The sequence below is a fragment of the Eleutherodactylus coqui genome, chromosome 5, assembly GCF_035609145.1.
Source record: "Eleutherodactylus coqui strain aEleCoq1 chromosome 5, aEleCoq1.hap1, whole genome shotgun sequence".
NCBI lineage: Eukaryota > Metazoa > Chordata > Amphibia > Anura > Eleutherodactylidae > Eleutherodactylus > Eleutherodactylus coqui.
Genome location: NC_089841.1, coordinates 172705972 through 172726584, shown reverse-complemented (window position 1 = coordinate 172726584; position 20613 = coordinate 172705972). Strand labels below are relative to the sequence as shown.

Genomic DNA, 20613 nt, shown 5'->3' with positions numbered 1-20613 from the left:
CCGAGCTTGATATTCGTGCGAATATTAGGGTGTTCGGGATGTTCGTTATTCGTAACGAACACCATGCAGTGTTCTGGTTACTTTCACTTCCTTCCCTGAGACGTTAGCGCGCTTTTCTGGCCAATTGAAAGACAGGGAAGGCATTACAACTTCCCCCTGTGACGTTCAAGCCCTATACCACCCCCCTGCTGTGAGTGGCTGGGAAGATCAGGTGTCACCCGAACATAAAAGTCGGCCCCTCCCGCGGTTCGCCTCAGATGCCGTGTGAGTTAGATGAGGGACAGTGCTGTTTGTACCGGAGCTGCTGTAGGGAAAGAATTGGTAGTTAGAGTAGGCTTCAAGACCCCCCAAAGGTCCTTATTAGGGCCACTGATAGCTGTGTGTTGGCTGCTGTTAGCAGTGGCAAATTTTTTTTTTCTCAAAATCGGCTCTGCAGAGCGTTGCACCCGGCATTAGGGACAGAAGTGCTGCATAGGCAGGGAGAGTGTTAGGAGTGAGTGTAGCCTTCAAGAACCTCAACGGTCCTTTCTAGGGCCATATTTAACCGTGTGCAGTACTGTCCAGGCTGCTGTTAGCTGTGCTGTATTTTTTTTTGCTTCTCAAAATCGCCTCTGCAGAGCATTGCACCCTCCATTGATACTGCAGGGAAAGAATTGTATAGGCAGGGCCATAACACAGTTATTATTCATTGAATATACGCAGTGCTGCCTTTTGGTGCCAAAAAACGGAAAATAATTCTATTTGTCCTGCCTCTGTCCGTCTTAACGCCGGTGGACACGTGTCGGCTGCGTGTGCAACCTGTAAAAATCAGACGCACCCAGCTACGTTTTACTCCTGGCTTTGCCATTTGCTTTCCTTAATTGGGAAAAAAAATACCTGCTCTGCCACAGTTAATAACTCTGCTACCCTCACATTCTGTGACACATTAGCAGGAAAACAGCACAGTTATTAAACTTAGATTATACATTCACTAGAGGCAGTGGGGCCTTTCCTTTTCAAAAAAGGGAAAAAATTATATTTGGCCTGCAGTCTTGCGCCAATTTATTAGCTGCCTGTGAAATCAAATCACTGGTAATACAGCATGCTGAGGGGTAGGGGTAGGCCTAGAGGACGTGGACGCGGCCGAGGACGCGGAGGGCCAAGTCAGGGTGTGGGCACAGGCCGAGCTCCTGATCCAGGTGTGTCGCAGCCGACTGCTGCGCGATTAGGAGAGAGGCACGTTTCTGGTGTCCCCACATTCATCGCCCAATTAATGGGTCCACGCGGGAGACGGTTATTAGAAAATGAGCAGTGTGAGCAGGTCCTGTCCTGGATGGCAGAAAGTGCTTCGAGCAACCTATCGTCTACCCGCAGTTCTGCGCCGTCCACTGCTGCAAATCCGAATCCTCTGTCTGCTGCTCCTCCTTCCTCCCAGCCTCCTCACTCCACTACAATGACACCTGCTCAGGAGCGGGAAGACTCCCAGGAACTGTTCTCGGGCCCCTGCTTAGATTGGGCAGCAGCGGTTCCTCTCCCACCAGAGGAGTTTATCGTCACTGATGCCCAACCATTCGAAAGTTCCCGGGGTCCGGGGGAAGAGGCTGGGGACTTCCGCCAACTGTCTCAACAACTTTCTGTGGGTGAGGAGGACGATGACGATCAGACACAGTTGTCTTGCAGTGAGGTAGTAGTAAGGGCAGTAAGTCCGAGGGAGCAGCGCACAGAGGATTCGGAGGAAGAGCAGCAGGACGATGAGGTGACTGACCCCACCTGGTGTGCAACGCTTACTCAGGAGGACAGGTCTTCAGAGGGGGAGTCAAGGGCATCAGCAGGGCAGGTTGCAAGAGGCAGTGCGGTGGCCAGGGGTAGAGGCAGGGCCAGACCGAATAATCCACCAAGTGTTTCCCAAAGCGCCCCCTCGCGCCATGCCACCCTGCAGAGGCCGAGGTGCTCTAAGGTCTGGCAGTTTTTCACAGAGACGCCTGACGACCGACGAACAGTGGTGTGCAACCTTTGTTGCGCAAAGCTCAGCCGGGGAGCCAACACCAACAGCCTCACCACCACCACCATGCGCAGACATATGATGGCCAAGCACCCCACAAGGTGGGACGAAGGCCGTTCAGCGCCTCCGGTTTGCACCCCTGCCTCTCCCCCTGTGCCCCAACCTGCCACTGAGATGCAACCCCCCTCTCAGGACACAGGCACTACCGCCTCATGGCCTGCACCCACACCCTCATCTCCGCTGTCCTCGGCCCCATCCAGCAGTGTAGTTCAGCGCACCGTCCAGCCGTCGCTTGCGCAAGTGTTCGAGCGCAAGCGCAAGTACGCCGCCACGCACCCGCACGCTCAAACGTTAACCGTCCGCATCGCAAAATTCATCAGCCTTGAGATGCTGCCGTATAGGGTTGTGGAAACGGAGTCCTTCAAAAGTATCATGGAGGCGGCGGCCCCGCGCTACTCAGTTCCCAGTCGCCACTACTTTTCCCGATGTGCCGTCCCAGCCCTGCACGACCACGTCTCCCGCAACATTGTACGCGCCCTCACCAACGCGGTTACTGCCACGGTCCACTTAACTACGGACACGTGGACAAGCACAGGCGGGCAGGGCCACTACATCTCCCTGACGGCACATTGGGTGAATTTAGTGGAGGCTGGGACAGAGTCAGAGCCTGGGACCGCTCACGTCCTACCCACCCCCAGAATTGCGGGCCCCAGCTCGGTGCTGGTATCTGCGGAGGTGTATGCTTCCTCCACTAAAGCACCCTCCTCCTCCTCCTCCTCCTCCTCTGTCTCGCAATCAAGATGTGTTAGCAGCAGCATGTCGCCAGCAGTCGGTGTCGCGCGGTGTGGCAGCACAGCGGTGGGCAAGCGTCAGCAGGCCGTGCTGAAACTACTCAGCTTAGGCGATAAGAGGCACACGGCCCACGAACTGCTGCAGGGTCTGACACAGCAGACCGACCGCTGGCTTGCGCCGCTGAGCCTCCAACCTGGCATGGTCGTGTGTGACAACGGCCGTAACCTGGTGGCGGCTCTGCAGCTCGGCAGCCTCACGCACGTGCCATGCCTGGCCCACGTCTTTAATTTGGTGGTTCAGCGCTTTCTGAAAAGCTACCCACGCTTGTCAGACCTGCTCGTAAAGGCGCGCCGGCTCTGCGCACATTTCCGCAAGTCCCACACGGACGCTGCCACCCTGCGCACCCTGCAACATCACTTTAAGCTGCCAGTGCACCGACTGCTGTGCGACGTGCCCACACGGTGGAACTCTACGCTCCACATGTTGGCCAGGCTCTATGAACAACGTAGAGCTATAGTCGAATACCAACTCCAACATGGGCGGCGCAGTGGGAGTCAGCCTCCTCAATTCCTTTCAGAAGAGTGGGCCTGGTTGGCAGACATCTGCCATGTCCTTGGTAATTTTGAGGAGTCTACCCAGGTGGTGAGCGGCGATGCTACAATCATTAGCGTCACCATTCCTCTGCTATGCATCTTGAGAAATTCCCTGCAAACCATAAAGGCAGCTGCTTTGCGCTCGGAAACGGGGGCGGGGGAAGACAGTATGCCGCTGGATAGTCAGGGCACCCTCCTGTCTATTTCTCAGCGCGTACAGGAGGAGGAGGAGGAGCATGAGGAGGATGAGGAGGAGGGGGAAGAGACAGCTTGGGCCGCTGCTGACGGTACACCGGCTGATTGCCTGTCATCCTTTCAGCGTGTATGGCCTGAGGAGGAGGAGGAGGAGGAGGAGGATCCTGAAAGTGATCTTCCTAGTGAGGACAGCCATGTGTTGCGTACAGGTACCCTGGCACACATGGCTGACTTCATGTTAGGATGCCTTTCTCGTGACCCTCGCGTTGCACGCATTCTGGCCACGACGGATTACTGGGTGTACACACTGCTCGATCCACGGTATAAGGAGAACCTGCCCACTCTGATTCCCGAAGAGGAAAGGGGTTCGAGAGTGTTGCTATACCACAGGACCCTTGCGGACAAGCTGATGGTAAAATTCCCAGCCGACAGCGCTAGTGGCAGAAGGCGCAGTACCGAGGGCAAGGTAGCAGGGGATGTGCGTAGATCGAGCAGCATGTACATCCCAGGCAGTGCAACAGTCTTTAAGGGCCTGGCCAGCTTTATGGCTCCCCACCAAGACTGTGTCACCGCTCCCCAGTCACGGCTGAGTCGGCGGGAGCACTGTAAAAGGATGGTGAGGGAGTACGTAGCGGATCGCACGACCATCCTTGGTGACGCCTCTGCCCCCTACAACTACTGGGTGTCGAAGCTGGACACGTGGCCTGAACTAGCGCTGTATGCCCTGGAGGTGCTTGCTTGTCCTGCGGCTAGCGTCTTGTCGGAAAGGGTGTTTAGTGCGGCTGGGGGAATCATCACAGATAAGCGTAGCCGCTTGTCAACCGACAGTGCCGACAGGCTAACACTCATCAAGATGAACAAAGGCTGGATTTCCCCAGACTTCTGTTCTCCACCAGCGGACAGCAGCGATACGTAAGCAATACGTAGGCTGCACCCGCGGATGGAAGCTACGTTCTCTCTCACCATCCAAAACGGGGACATTTCTGCTTCATCAATCTGTGTCTAATATTCCTCCTCCTCCTCCTGCTCCTCCTCCTGAAACCTCACGTAATCACGCTGAATGGGCAATTTTTCTTAGGGCCACAAGGCTCACTCAAATAATTTTTCTGAACAATTTTTATAAGTTTCAATGCGCTTAAAAGCGTTGGAACTTTAACTTGAACCAATTTTTCGTTACACTGGGCTGCCTCCAGGCCTAGTTACCACTTAAGCCACATTAACCAAAGCGATTAATGGGTTTCACCTGCCCTCTTGGCTGGCCATGGCCAATTTTTGGGATGTACATTAGTACTGTTGATACAGCAATTTTTGTGGGCCCTCGCCTACAGTGTAATCAAATTAATTTTTAGCCCACCTGCATTACAGCTGACGTTACCTCAGCTGTGTTGGGCAATGCAATGGGATATTTTTGTGTACCGCCGGTGGGTTCCAGGGAGCCACCCATGCTGTAGGTGCACACGGAGTTTTTAATACATCTGTACACTTCTAAAGAACCCCAGTCTGACTGGGGCATGCAGTGTGGGCCGAAGCCCACCTGTATTACGCACGACATTACTACCTCAGCTGTGTTGGGCAATGCAATGGGATATTTCTATGTACCGCCGGTGGCTTCCTGGCACCCACCCAGGCAGTGGGTCCACAGGGAGTTTAACCTACATGTGTCCACTTCTAAAGAACCCCAGTCTGACTGGGGCATGCAGTGTGGGCTGAAGCCCACCTGCATTATGCACGACATTACTACCTCAGCTGTGTTGGGCAATGCAATGGGATATTTTTGTGTACCGCCGGTGGGTTCCAGGGAGCCACCCATGCTGTAGGTGCACACGGAGTTTTTAATACATCTGTACACTTCTAAAGAACCCCAGTCTGACTGGGGCATGCAGTGTGGGCCGAAGCCCACCTGTATTACGCACGACATTACTACCTCAGCTGTGTTGGGCAATGCAATGGGATATTTCTATGTACCGCCGGTGGCTTCCTGGCACCCACCCATGCTGTGGGTCCACAGGGACTTCACAATAGGGAGTTGTACCTGCCTGTGTCTATGAATTAAAAAGCCCGGTCTAACTGGGGCATGCAGACACCTTGACAGAATGAATAGTGTGTGGCACATAGGTTCCCCATTGCTATGCCTACGTGTGCAGCTCCTGATGGCGGTGGCACAGGATTCTATTTCTCATTGCTTCTGTACAGCATTGTGGGCTATCGCCCCGCCCCTTTTAAAGAGGGTCGCTGCCTAGCCGTGCCAACCCTCTGCAGTGTGTGCCTGCGGTTCCTCCTCATGGCAGACGCACTTCTAAATAGACATGAGTGTGGCGTGGCATGAGGGCAGCTGAAGGCTGCGCAGGGACACTTTGGTGTGCGCTGTGGGGGGGAGGGGGGGCGGTTGGTCAGCATGTAACCCAGGAGAAGTGGCAGCGGAGTGTCATCGAGGCAGTGATTGTGCTTTGTTGTAGCTAGTGTGGTGCTTAGCAAAGGTATGCCATGCTAATGAGGGCTTTTCAGAAGTAAAAGTTGTTGGGAGGGGGGGGCCCACTCTTGCCGGTATTGTGGCTTAATAGTGGGACCTGTGAACTTGAGATGCAGCCCAACATGTAGCCCCTCGCCTGCCCTATCCGTTTCTGTGTCATTCCCATCACTTTCTTGAATTGCCCAGATTTTCACACATGAAAACCTTAGCGAGCATCGGCGAAATACAAAAATGCTCTGGTCGCCCATTGACTTCAATGGGGTTCGTTGTTCGAAACGAACCCTCGAACATCGCGGGAAGTTCGTTCCGAATAACGAACACCCGAACATTTTGGTGTTCGCTCATCTCTAATATTTATCAAAAATTGGGAATTTTTTTTAAAAATTATCATTTTTTCACATTTTCAGTTACAATATCTCAAATATGCACAAACATACTGTACAAATTTTTGATAAGATATATATTTCCATATCTTTACTTTATTCTGGATGCACATTTGAAAAACTTACAAATTTAACATTGTTTTCCTACACCAAGCCAAGATTGCAAAGGCTCATAGGTGTCAGAATGATAGATAGCCCTACAAATGACCGCATTTTAAAAACTACATCCATTAATGTATTCACCGAGGGGTGTCATGAGTATTTTTTTTTTTTCCAATAAATTTTTTTTATTGTGATGTAAGACAGCATTACATAATAATAATCACATCATCATGTAAAATGTTAAACATGTATCAACATATTCTTCATATTGATTTAGTTTACCTAACTTAATCACAGGTATTTATGTAACTGTATGGGGGTAAGGGAGGGGGGGATAGAGGTAAGGAGGAGGAACAGAGAGAAGAGAAAGAGGAAAAAAAAAGGGAGGGGGGATACTTGGAGTTGTGTTAGTGCATCTCCATCACGTCCCTGGTGTTTGTCTCCTTACATCCTTGCGGTTGTGGGGTCTAGGTCAGATTGGGTTTGTTTTATCTCCCATGGGATCAAGCCTTTATTGATCCCCTCTAGCCAGGGTTGCCACGTTTCCTTGAATTTAGTAATTCTATTTTGTCTTATTGCGTATAAGTTTTCAAATGTGCTGTGTTCAGATAGCATTTTGATTAGATTTTGTGCTGTGAGCGTTTGTGTAGACTTCCAATTTCTGGCGATTAGCATATGGGTCATGAGTTTCCTACACTGGGGGGAGGGGGGGGGGATTCTCCATTTCTAGTAATAGGATCGCCGTTTGTGGTTTCAATTTAATTTTGAGCCCCCATAGCTTGTAAGCAATTGTAGATACTGCGTTCCATATAGGACGGAGCATAGGGCATTCCCAAAAAATGTGTAGAAGGGATCCTTTTTCATCACATCCTCTCCAGCAATTCCCCGGGGTGCCCGGGAAGAGTTGGGCTAGTCTCAAGGGGGAGTAGTACCATCTCGTGAGAGTTTTTTGGTGTACTTCTAATAAGTTAGCGCTTAGGGTGCATTTGTGGGCCCATTTGCAGGTTTATAGTTTATTTCATATGAAGTTCTTAGGTCCTTTTCCCAATTAAGTATGTGGGCTTTTTTCTGTTTGTTGGGGTCTTCTGAGGCTTCTCCGTTGTATATCTCGTACCAATTTTTTAGTTTGTTTTTAGTTGTGTTCTGTGTGTAGAGTAAGTTGAACAGGTACATGGGAAGTGTTATTGTTAGGTTTTTTTTTTTGTGACATGTAGCTGTTTATTTGCATATATTTTAGGAGATCTGGGTTGGAGAGTTTCCTTTCTTCACAGAGTGTGTCAAAAGGTTTAAAGGGGTTGTCCCGCGAAACAAAGTGGGGGTATACACTTCTGTATGGCCATATTAATGCACTTTGTAATGTACATTGTGCATTAATTATGAGCCATACAGAAGTTATTCACTTACCTGTTCCGTTGCTAGCGTCCCCGTCTCCATGGTGCCGTCTAATTTTCAGCGTCTAATCGCCCGATTAAACGCGCTTGCGCAGTCCGGTCTTCTCCCTTCTCTTGGGTCTCGGCAGCACGGAGTTCTGGCTCCGCCCCCTTCTACGCGTCATCGCGTAGCTCCGCCCCGTCACGTGTGCCGATTCCAGCCAATCAGGAGGCTGGAATCGGCAATGGAACGCACAGAAGACCTGCGGTCCACCGTGGGTGAAGATCCCGGCGGCCATCTTCGCAAGGTAAGCAAGAAGTCACCGGAGCGCGGGGATTCGGGTAAGTACTATCTGTTTGTTTTTTTTTTATCCCTGCATCGGGTTTGTCTCGCGCCGAACGGGGGGGCTATTGAAAAAAAAAAAAACCCGTTTCGGCGCGGGACAACCCCTTTAAGTTTAGAGTTACTTTGAATGTCTGATAATAGGTTGATTCCTCTCTGTTTCCAGCTTTTTAGTGTTAGGTTAGGAATTAGTAATTCAAGTATATCTATAGGTAATGGTAGGTTTTTCCTCGGGAGATGGGTGCCGGTTATTGCGAGTATGGTCAGCCATGTTTCTATTGAGGCTTTGATAGTTGGGTAATTCGGGGTTTTAATGTTTGGGTCGATTGAAGTTGCTAGTAATATTGTGCGGAGGTTTCTTCCTCCTCCGAGGTGCTTTTCGATTGCTGGCCAGCTAACATTGTTTTGTGGGGTGCACCATGCGTTTAGTTATTGAGTTATGGTGGCTCTATAATATGCTGTTATATTAGGGACTGCCATGCCCCCCCTTCCTCTAGAAGCTGCTATTCTCGGTTTCTTTTTCCTCCAAATGAAGGCTAACATTTGGTTTTGTAGAAGCTTGAGAAATTTTTGAAGAATGGGTAATATCATGGTTCTAAATATATATAAAATTTTTGGCAGTACCATCATTTTGTAAAGTACCATTCTCCCTAACCATGAGGGTTCTGTTTTTTCAAAGCTGTCTAGGTCTTTTTGGAGGGAGTTTAGTAAAGAGGTTAGGTTGACTGTTGGCATGTCGCTTAGGGGGAGTGTTATTTTAAGTCCTAGGTACGGGATTTCCTTTGTTTCCCATGAAAATGGGAATTCTTCTTTAATAGTTTTTTTGAGGCCTTTGGGGATATTGATTCCCAATATTTGGGATTTATGGGCGTTGATTTTATAGTACGAAACTTGTCCAAAGTTGTTTATGTTTTTTGAAATTGCTCTAAGGGAGGTTGTTGGATGGGTCATGATTAGCGCGACATCGTCTGCGAAGAAGCCTATTTTGTGTTGGCGATGTGATAAGGGAACTCCTCTTATTTCCGGGTCTGTTCTTATTTTTTTCAGTAGGGGTGAAAGGGGGCACCCCTGGCGTGTGCCATTAGTTATGTGAAAATTGTTAGATAAAACCTCATTGGCCAGTACTCTCGCTGTTGGCGATGAGTATAGTGCCTGAATAGCTCTGAGTATTTCCCCTTGGAATCCGAATTTTTCTAGTACGGCAAATGCGTACCCCCAATGTATTCTGTCGAACGCCTTCTCCGCATCCAGAGTAAGGAGCAGAGAAGGCGTTCGCAGCTCCGTCACAGCAGCCAGAAGGTCTATTATCCTCCTTGTACAGTCCGACGCCTGCCGTCCTAGTGTAAATCCCACCTGGTCACTATGTACTAAGGATGGGATGATTCCCATTAATCTTTGGGCCAAGATTTTTGCGTAGATCTTTGTGTCGCTATTTAGTAAAGAAATTGGCCTATAGTTTGCTGGGGAGGAGTGGTCTTTGTCTGGCTTTGGGATCGTTACAATCGTAGCCTGGAGCATCTCTGCGGGTAGAGTCCCCTGTTTCATGGCTGTGTTGAATGTTTTGGTGAGGTTTGCGGATATTTCTTTATCAAAAATTTGGTAATACTCGTTGGAAAACCCGTCAGGGCCCGGGGCTTTGTATTTTTTAAGGGATCTGATTATTTTAAGAGTTTCCTGATTGGAGATTGGCGTGTTAAGCTTCTTCAGCTGTTTCGTGTCAACTTTTGGGAGTTCAATGCTGCTGAAAAAGTTTTTTATATTTTCTTCATTAGGTTGGATTATTGAGTTTTCGTTTTTTAAGTTGTAAAGCTTTGCATAGAATCTTGCAAATGCTTCGGCTATGTCTTTTGGGTTGCTAGTTTTGTGTTCCGAGTCTGGCTCTTTAATAAATGGTATTCTAGTTTTGATGCGCCTTTGTTTTACTTTGCAGGCCATGTGGCTGCTAAATTTGTTGTTATCTGTGTAGTAGGTTGTGTTGTGGGATTTGAGTGTTTTTTCGTGGTCTAACATTAAATGGTCTCTTATTTGTTGTCTAGCGCTTAGTAATTTTTATGTGCTGTTTCTGTCGGGTTTTGTTGCACCATGGTTTCTAGGTCTTTTATTTGCGTAAGGAGATCGATTAGTTTTTTGGTTTTTTCCTTTTTGTGGCGAGCTCCCTGCTGGATCATAATGCCTCTTATAACCGATTTGTGCGCGTTCCATATTGTGAACGGGCTCAAGTCAGGGGATTCATTTATCATGAAATATTCTTGTATAGCAGCACAGATTTGACTTTTATAAGGGTCAGCTTTCATTAAATAGGTGTTATTTCGCCATATTTTTGGGATGTGCTCAAACTTTGATAGCCCCAGGGATAGAAATATTGGGGCATGGTCTGACCAGGAAGTAATACCTATCGAGGCCTCTTTCGCTCTTGGTAGCAAAAAGAAGTCCGTCAGGAACATATCAATTCTGCTGAAAGTTCTATGTCTGGTAGAATAAAAGGAATATTCTCTTGTATTCGCGTTTAAGCATCTAAATGCATCGTACAATTCTTCTTTGAGGAGCCATGGTGATAATGTAGGGGTGAATGATCTTCCTCTGCTATTAGAGTCTAGGGCTCTGTCATAAATTATGTTAAAGTCACCGCATAATAAAAGCTGACCCCTTTTACATTTCTCAATTTTCCGCATTAGTTTGTTAAGAAACCTTATTTGGGAAACATTCGGCGCATAAATATTAACCAACGTCATCAGGAATCCGTTAATTTCACATACTAGCACAATAAATCTGCCCTTTTCATCTATCACAGAGTCGATTAATTTAAACTCAATGGAGTCCCTGATTGCGATGAGGACACCTGCTTTCTTTTTTTCTGTGTTTGACATGAACATCACCGGGTATTTAGGGTGGGAAAACTTTGGGTGTTTTCCTTTTATGAAATGAGTCTCTTGTAAGCATAATATGTCTGCGTGAGCAGCAAGAGCGTCTTTCCATATAGAGGACCTCTTGTAAGGGGAGTTCAGCCCCTGTACATTGAGGGACATCAGTTTCGTATGCATATTGGACATTTTTTACCTTGCTTTATATGTGTCGCTTCCTGTGTTTTCTTCGGGTCTTTTTGGTCTGGGCGATCCAGGGATTTTTTTTTCGGGATGACCTCCTGGACGTGATGGTGTGCCGTGTAGATCGAGACGGTGGTCAGGATGCACTTTCTGGTTAGAGAAGGATGGGGTGAAGGGTAGTAAAAACCTGGATATTTGGGAAAAAACAAACTTGTGAGTATTAAGGCGGCGTCCTCCCTTCCTAGACTTAAGAGTGTCCTCAGGGGGGAGCCGTTCTTTCTTGTGGGGGGAAAATGTCCAGCCATTTTGAGATTTCGGCCTTATTTATGACTAGTTTGGAGAGAGGGTTTAAACTGAACTGTTTAGAAGTTAACTTCCGGTATTCAAGAAAATTGCGAAGGTTGCTTCTTATTCAGGGTTAGCGGTTGGGGATTTTATCCCAATCTTTATCAAGATGTGCTGGGGAGTTCTGGTTTTCCGTCTGTATTCCCCATTTATTTAGGAGTTGTTGTCCTTCTTCAGGGTTTTGGATGACATAGGTTCTGTCGTTTCTTTTTATAATTATTTTAGGCGGGAAGCCCCATTTGTACAGGATTTTATTTTCACGCAAAGCTTGTGTAATGTTGCGGAATTTCTTCCTGGTCTGTATGGTCGTCTGTGAAAGGTCTGTGAATAATTTGACGTGTTCAAACGGTGCTGGTGGGTTTGTGTTCTTCCTTACTGCGTATAACATGGCCTCTTTAACATGGAAGAAGTGGATCCTCACGATTACGTCCCTGGGGAGGTGGTCTGGCACCGACTTAGGGCGAGGTAATCTGTGCGCCCTATCAATGATTCTTTCTTCTGGAGTGGTATCTGGCAGGATTTGTTTTATTAATTGTTGGATATGTTCTTTTAGATCAGGCTGGGTTATTGATTCTGCAATTCCTCTGATTTTCAGGTTGTTGCGCCTGTTTCTATCTTCTATGTCTGCTACTTTACTCTTCAGTGCTTCTAGTTCTTCCTCTACACTGTAGTGTGCGTCGATTAGGTCATTATGTGAGGTTGTAAATTCTGCCAGCTTATTTTCTATGTGGTCCACTCTCGTTCCTATTTCTGCCACCGCTGAGTTTAAAGCAGTTGATACAGACAGTAAGTCCTTTTGTAGGGAGCCCCTCAAGGCTAAGACCATTTGCCTTATGAATACTTCTGAAGCTGCTTGTTCAGAGCAGTTTATGCTCAGTATGGGGTCATCAATAGTATTTGTAATCAGGGCTGTGTCAGGGTTTTGTAAATTTTCTTCCCCACTGTTCAGTGTGTGCAGGGGGGTTGAGTTAATTGTGTCTGATGTTCCCTGCTGCTGTGTCTCCTGGAGCACGGGAAACTTGCTTGAAGCAGGGGTGCCGGTCGCCATTTTGGCTGGCGCTGCTTGCTTGTCTTCCCTGCTTTTTGGGCTTATATTGCCCTGTTTAGTAATCTTTTGGGGTCCCAGGAGCGGGGGAAGAGCCCTTACCTTTTCCACTCTGCAGGGTGTCCCCCCGTCCCGCCACTCCGGCTGGTCTCTGCTGCTGCTGGATGACAGCGTCTCTCTCTTCCTGCTCTCCTTCATTCGGGCGCGCAGAGAAGTACGAGGTGAGACGCTGTGGCCCCGTTTTGGTTTTCCTTCTTGCTGCCATCCTTCCTGAGCTGCTCCAGAAGGTTTTTATAGTGGTTGTCTCCCTTTTTGTAGCTTTGGATAGCTTTTATAAGGCTGGGTCTCACGGAGCTCAGAGTCTTGCGGCTGCTCCGGTCTCCATGCAGGCCACGCCCCCGGTGTCATGAGTATTTTGTCCAGACTGTTTTTTTTTCAGGCATTAATGCAATTTAGAGGAGAAAAAGTAAAATGTCATATTTTTGCAAATATGTCATTTTAAAGGCAGGGTTTTTTTTTCTATAGTGCACATGAAAGTGAGAATTTACACACCAAAAAAGATATGCCTGTTTGTCCTGTGTTCAGAAACATACCCATTTTGGCACTAATATTATGTCTGTAGAGGGGGGTGGCAAGCTGCCGATGGAGCTAAACACGTGAGACTGAGCTCCCGTCCAACCGCCGCTGTGAGAGACAGGACCACCGCCGCAGGACCGTGTCGAACTTGCCATGGGGAGGAAGAGGACCCCTGGCACCCCTAGACAGCAGCGGAGACTTCCCCTGGCTGGCCTATAACGTTTCTTGCGATCCCCGGAGGGAGCACCGGCCCTAAGTGAAAAATCCAAGACGGCGCCAGTCGAGGCCACAGGGGGAGGGGCCAGAGTGGAGGAGATCACTGAGCCGCAGCTCAAACACCAGGCGCCGCTGAGCAAAGTGCCCGAGGCTGCTGGAGGAGAGGAGTGGCGAGGGGAGACAGTGGAGACCAGGAGAACAGGCTTTAGAGAACTCTCGCCCCACACTGAGGGAAGCCATAGCCCACCGGAGGGTGAGGGGAGAGGTGACAGCAGCAACAAGGCTGATAAGGATACACAGCACTCTTCTAGTGAGTCCCCCAGTGACACCAGTCAGGCAGGCTCCCCAATGCAAGTTGCACATGAGTCTTTGGAGTCCAGCAAACCCCTAAGCAGAACGCAATGAACCCAGGTTAACCCTTGATGACTTGGAGAACCGTCACAGACGGAATAACCTATGTATAAGGGGCTTACCCGAGGAGGTCGGTGGTAACCAATTGGAGAAGTGGGCTGTAAAATTCTTTAATCACCTTCTGGGGAGACCCCCCCTCCACCTCTGTGGAAATCTACAGAATCCACCGGGCTCTGGGACCAAAGACAACAGACACCGCAAAACCCAGAGATGTTGTATGCCGCATACACTTTTTCAAAGAAAAAGAACAAATTCTACAAAAAAATGGAGAAGCGGGTGTCCTCGAGTTCAGAGGGTCATCGTTGGCTGTATATGCGGATCTCTGCAGAAGAACACTTCAGCTTAGGTGGGCCCTAAAACCGTTTCTAAATGCCCTTAGAGAAAGGGACATCCCTTACCGATGGGGATTCCCTCTTCAACTTCAAGCAAGAAAAGGAGGAAAGTTTGCAACATTCTGGAACCTGGGAGACCTGCCCAAATTTCTGGAGACTCTAGAATTACCTCAAATTGAGATCCTGGATTGGCCTAGAATTGGGAAGATGCCAATCCCTCCCCCCAGAATGGAATGGCAGATGGTAGAGAAGAACGGTTGGGGAGGAAAAAACAAGCCGCAAACAGAACAAGGCAATGGCTGAGTAAGGGACTTTATTGATACTGGGAAGTATACGTTCTCGAGATCATCACGGTCAAGATGACTACCCTTCCCACTGAGAATGGAAAAAGGATCAAATTTTTCAAGAGACCAAGCAGACTTCCACATTGCTATAGCCTGTCTTGGAAGATGAGGGCCCTGTTCCCTCGCCCCACCTCTTGGATTGATGGTGTGATTGTCGAAGTCCTGCGGCGGACATGTGACTCTTGTCTTCAGCTGAGCAACTCTTTCTTTATTAACTAGTTCCTACTAGTTTATTTGGTTTTTATCCCCCCTTTCATTTCATCCCCCCTTCCTTTTTTCTTCCCCCCCTTTTTTTTAATTTATATTTTTATCTTTTTCTCCTTTATCCTTTCGGCGGGGATTTCAAGCCCCGTATCCAGAAAGCAATGCTCTGTCGTGGACGAGGAGGGAGCGACAGCCTGCAGCAGTGCCACAGAACGCCGGGGGAGGTGAGTACTGCTTTTTTTTTTACACCGTATTCCCGGCGTATAAGGCGACAGTTGGGGGGGAGTCGTCTTATATGCCCAGTTGCCTTGTACACCGGAATATACGGTAATTGTTTTTGCCAGTGTTTATTTCCCGAACCAGGGTCAGACACCCTTCGGCCTCTCCGTCCTAAAGGAACTGGCGAAGTTTGCAGATGGTGCAGCTATCCTGCTTGGGGGAGAGTTCAACCTGACGATGGATCCAGATCAAGATTCGTCTCCTGGTAGGTCCTCTGTCTCACGGGTGGCAACTCGCATCCTGAAAAGGGCCTTAGGGGATTCGCACTTGGTGGAGTTATGGCGGGTGCTTCATCCTGGTACCAGGGACTATATGTTCCAATCATTAGCACACAACAGCTACGGTAGGCTGGATTACATATGCGTATCCCACTGCCTTCTTGATTATCAGCCATGCAGTTCCCTGGGGCCTTTTATATGGTCAGACCATGCCCCGGTCTACGCGAAGTTCGAGGGTCTGGGGAGGGACGTGCACTCTAAATCTTGGAGGCTTAATGACAATATTCTGACAGACCCTACATGCGTGCAGGCCATTAAAGAGACAATCGAGAACTTCATCAATGATCAGTAAAATGACGACACTAGAGGGCCGTTGAACTGGGAGGCCCTGAAGTGTGTCCTGAGGGGTACATTGTTCTCGCATGGGTCTAAGCTTAAAAAGGAACGCACTAAAGAGATGGCACGCCTATTGGCAACCTTGCAAGCCCAGGAGATAGCAAACAAAAGGGCCTCAAACTACATACTCAGAGCAGAAATATCCTCCACTCGACAACAAATATTGTCGATCCTTGATCAGAGGTTGCTGGCATTCAGAGACAGGGTCCGCAGAGAGGCCTATGAGTCAGGAGACAAATGTGTCCGGTGGCTGGCTTGAACGTTACATCCAAGGTCTCCTCAGACGCATGTCCCTAAAATTCACAGACCTCAAGGGGAACTTATTCACGCTACTAGAGACATTTTGGAAGAATTACGCCAGTACTATGATAAGCTATATAACATAGAGGAGGATCTCCTGGGGGGGGTGAGGGGCCATCATCCTACCTTGAAGAATTTGGGCCAGGCCCACTAGAGGCGGGGGAGTCTGAGGTCCTGGAGAAAGACTTTGAACAGGAGGAGGTCCTTGCAATTATAAAGGACTGAAAGTGGGCAAAAGTCCGGGACCGGATGGTTTCACGGTACGGTTCTATAAATTATTTAAGGAAGAACTCTCCCCGCTCTTGTTACAACTATTTAATGTAGTCACACGGGGAAGTCCTTTTCCCCCCAGGGCTCTCCAGGCGCATATAGTCGTGATCCTGAAGCCAGGAAAAGATTCTTCCTTCTGTTCAAACTACAGACCAATATCCCTAATTAACATCGATGTTAAGATGTTCGCTAAACTCATAGCTAATAGGTTGAGCCAACACATCCCGGACCTGATACACAGAGAGCAGGTGGGGTTTGTCCCTGTGATAGAAGCCAGGGATAAAAGATTAAAGCTATTTCTTTGATTTCTAGAGCTAGGACGGGCAGCGGGTCGCTTTGCTTATTGGCAATTGACGCGGAAAAGGCCTTCGACAGGGTCAGGTGGAGTTTTCTTTAAGGGACACTTCAAAAGGTGGGGCTGGGGCCGAGGATAGGAGAGAAGATTATGGCCCTTTACAACGGGCCTTCGGCCAGGATCAGGGTGAACGGAGCACTGTCGGATCCCATGCAGATCCATAATGGGACCCAACAGGGGTGCTCTCTCTCACCTTTGTTTTACGTCCTATCAATGGCGTCCATAGCCAATGCCATTAGTAAGAATGGATCCATGAAGGGCATGTTGGTGGGTCCCACCGAGCATAAAATGGCTTTATTCGCTGACGACCTTCTCCTGTTCCTGTCGAATCCATGGGTGAGACTGCCAGTGTTATTGAAGGAGTTTGAGATATATGGGCGAGTGAGTAATTTTAAGGTTAGTACACATAAATCAAGATGCTAAATGTAACCCTTCCCCATAGCGAGGAGGTAGAATTGGCGGAGACCTTTCCCTTCAGATGGAGATCTTCCTCAATTAAGTACCTGGGAGCTCTCCGGCCTTCTGCGCATGTGAACTGCACCCGGTGTACAAACAAACACCCACCTTATGCCTACTAGAGTGAGACTGTGCAAATATTTAACGACTATTAAAAAATCTGCAGAATATACAGATGTCTAAATCCTGGTGAAACAAGTTATGCCCACTCCCATTATACAATTTAATCTGCATGATGCAAATGTCTCTAATTTCTGGAGGAAATTATTAATAAATGTGTCTTACAATAGATCAGGCACTATTTTAGAGTGAAAAATACCACAAAAAAGGCACAAATACACTGATAGTCTAAGATTATTTCTACAAGTTTTATAGATGTTACAAATTTTGTTAGATGCCAGAATTTGCAACTTTAACCTTTTCTTGACGCTTTTGAAAAGTCATAAGAAAAAAGGTTGGGGCTTAGCAAAAGAGGTGCAGCCAGAGGCCCGTGAGATTTTATAGAAATTGATGAAAATTTATAATTGAAATCTACATGAAATAGGAGTCTTGAAAAAAGCACTTCAACATCTTTTCAAACATAGAAAGATGCCATGTACATTGCATAATGCCCAGTATGGAGCTTCATATTCATACTGTCATGCTTATACATAAATATATAGCCTGAGCACAGTCTGTAGCATGATGGACCCATGCCAATCAGCTACTGATAACCTCTTCTAAGGTTAACTCATCAATTTTACAAGTGGGACAACCCTTTTAAAGAGTCTGGCTGGTTACACAGCTTTTCTATGTTCTGGCACACTGGGTTCCCCCTATATGACACCTATATAACTTATAAATTATATTTATCTCAACCTTCTCTGTGATATCCTTTTGTTAATAGCTTTCTGAAAGTCTGAATTTCTAAAACTATAAATTACTGGGTTGATCAAAGGAGTCATAACACCGTACATTACAGACAACATCTTTTTCTGTTCATTATAAGAATCAGACCCTGGAAGCATGTATGTGACAATAATTGTCCCAAAAAATATAGTAACCACAATAAGATGGGACCCACATGTGGAAAATGCTTTTTGTCTTCCTTTTTCGCTTCGAATTCTTAGCACAACTCTTAAAATGTTAATATATGAGACAAATGTTAACATCAAGCCAGTTATAACAACAGATCCCCCTACAAAGGTAGATACCAATTCATTTGAATAGGTATCTCTACAAGATAGTTTCAGCAGTGGTGGTATATCACAAAAGAAGTGTCGGATTAAGTGATCTTTGCAGAATGGTAACATAGCTGTGTATACAGTGTGCACAAGGGAATTTAGAAGTCCAACAACCCAAGATATGCACAACAGTTGTACACATAAAGAAGGATTCATACGTGTAGAATAAAATAAAGGCTGACATATAGCAATGTATCTATCATAAGCCATAACAGTTAGGAGAACACATTCAGAACTTCCAAGAGCAACAAAGAAAAACATCTGAGTGAAGCAACCCACAAAAGAAATGGTTTTAGATTCCTTAAGAAGGTTAATTAGAGAATTTGGGGTAATTGTTGAGGTGTAGCAGATCTCTAAAAATGACAAATTTGCCAGGAAAAAGTACATGGGCTTGTGTAAATGAGATTCTTGTTTAATTATTGTAATTATCATGAAATTTCCAGTGATTGTCAAGGCATAAATGGCAGAAAAGATCACAAAAAGAACCATTTGTGACAGTGGAGCTGTTACCAAGCCCAGAAGAATAAATTCTTCTATGCGAGTCAAATTTTTATCTGACCAGGTCCTGAGACTTGAATGAATAAAAAAATATAGGTTTAAGTAGAAAACAGATATGGTAATCTGTTACAGTTGGCCAGGACAGGTGGACAGGGGGTCCCTACACCCGCCCTCTCCCGTGTCCCTACCTATTTGCCCCCCTGGACTTCGCCCCAGGGCGACAACTGGGCAACGGTCCCTGCGCTGCACTAGGAGCGACCCAAGGAGAAAGGGAGAGGGAGACTGGCAGGTGGGTAGCAAACAAGGCGTAAACAACAAGCAAACAGAGAGAAGTCGGGAAACAGGCTGGGTCAAACCAGAAAGGCACGTGCACAGTACAGGAAGACAAATCAAAAGCAGAGTCAGAATAGAAGCCGAAGTCAGAACACAAGTAGTCAGGTCAAACAATGCGGGTGTAGGCAAATGGAGTCAGAACCAAACACTGGCAACCAGTGTCTGGCCCAGCCAGGTATATAAGCAGAACTCCCCGCCCAGAGGGTCAGGGAGAAATCACATGACACCAGGGGGAATCACAAGGTCACCTCCCCCCGGAGGCACGCACTGACCAGAGCGCTGCGCAGCCGACCAGCAGACAGGCACGCCCACGCATAACGCAGCGTGCGCTGCTGACAGCCCCGACCAACCACCAGAGCAGGGGAATTCTGGACACGGCCGCCAGGCCAGGCCCCTGCAGCTCCAGGATGAGCTTTCCGCCTCACCTGGTCACCGATGCCCCTAGTGGAAACCCCATCTCTAACAACACCTTTTCATTCTAGGCTTATTCTTGTAGATTCAAATTGAAGACATGAAAATTAAGAAGAGCCACATATAGAATAAGGCTGGGACTGCCCCTTCCACCCCCTTCTCCCCCTGGGAATCAGGTGAATTCCCCAGTGGGTCTCTAACTCAGTCTACACACCTCTCCTCTCTCTGTCAGCGCACTCTCCAAAAAGTAATTAGCTCACAGGACACCCCACAAATCTTGGTAAATTGTGCACCAAAATCCGCAGGCTATCAAAGTTAGTTCTGGTGCCATGTTTAGGTTAAGAGTAGAAACACAAGGTGTGCTGGCTGTATACTGCCAAATTATGCCCATTAACGGTGGCTGCTGATTGCACTATATTAGTAGGTGGGCATAATTTAGCTTTGTGTGGCCATCTGCAACATGTATTTCCACCTTTAGGATGGGCCCCTACTCATGGGCCAGTACTATGTTCTTGCCTATCTGCACCTATCCACAAAATAACTCCTTTAAGGGTAAAAACAAAGGAGCTGAAACAGGAAAAATAAAGTTCAACAACTCATTTTTTTTTTCATTAAAACAAAGTGAATAGTAAAAATCTGTACATTTTGTATAATAGTCTGCACAACCTATAAGGCCTTATTCACATCACATCATGGTCCTATCCTATGTGCATGCCAGGAAAAGGTCCCAGCATTTACAACAAGCATAATCACAAAGCTCAATCCACCCACTGGAGACCAAACGACTGTCCTTTTGACCTAGTATATGTTAACATGGCCTATATTGGCTGTATAGAGTAGCTGGCAGCAGATTTTCACAGAAGGGTGTACCATTTAAAAAAATATGTATATATATGTCAGAATCACCCTTCAGGTATACATTGAGAGCAACAGGCCCTGTTGGACAAACCATCAGGAGTTTTGGCCTCCAATACCACCTCTATGCTGATGAAACCCAGCTACACACCTTTTCCCGTGACATCTCTGCACCTTTCCTCCAAAACATCACCAACTGTCTGTCCGCTGTCTCTAACACTATGTCCTCTCTCTACCTAAAACTAAACCTCTACCTAAAACTAAACCTGGGCA

At 47.4% G+C, this 20613-nt stretch overlaps 1 protein-coding gene across 1 annotated transcript; it reads right to left on the bottom strand.

Annotated features, from left to right (window-relative positions):
• Nucleotides 1-17868: 17868 nt before the first annotated feature.
• Nucleotides 17869-19531, bottom strand: LOC136628851 (olfactory receptor 2G3-like). Its single transcript, XM_066604944.1, has 2 exons — nt 19500-19531; nt 17869-18814 (listed from the first exon to the last, which is right to left on the bottom strand). The coding sequence occupies exons 1-2, from the start codon at nt 19529-19531 to the stop codon at nt 17869-17871; spliced, it is 978 nt and encodes a 325-aa protein (XP_066461041.1).
• Between the last annotated feature and the right edge of the window lie 1082 nt (nt 19532-20613).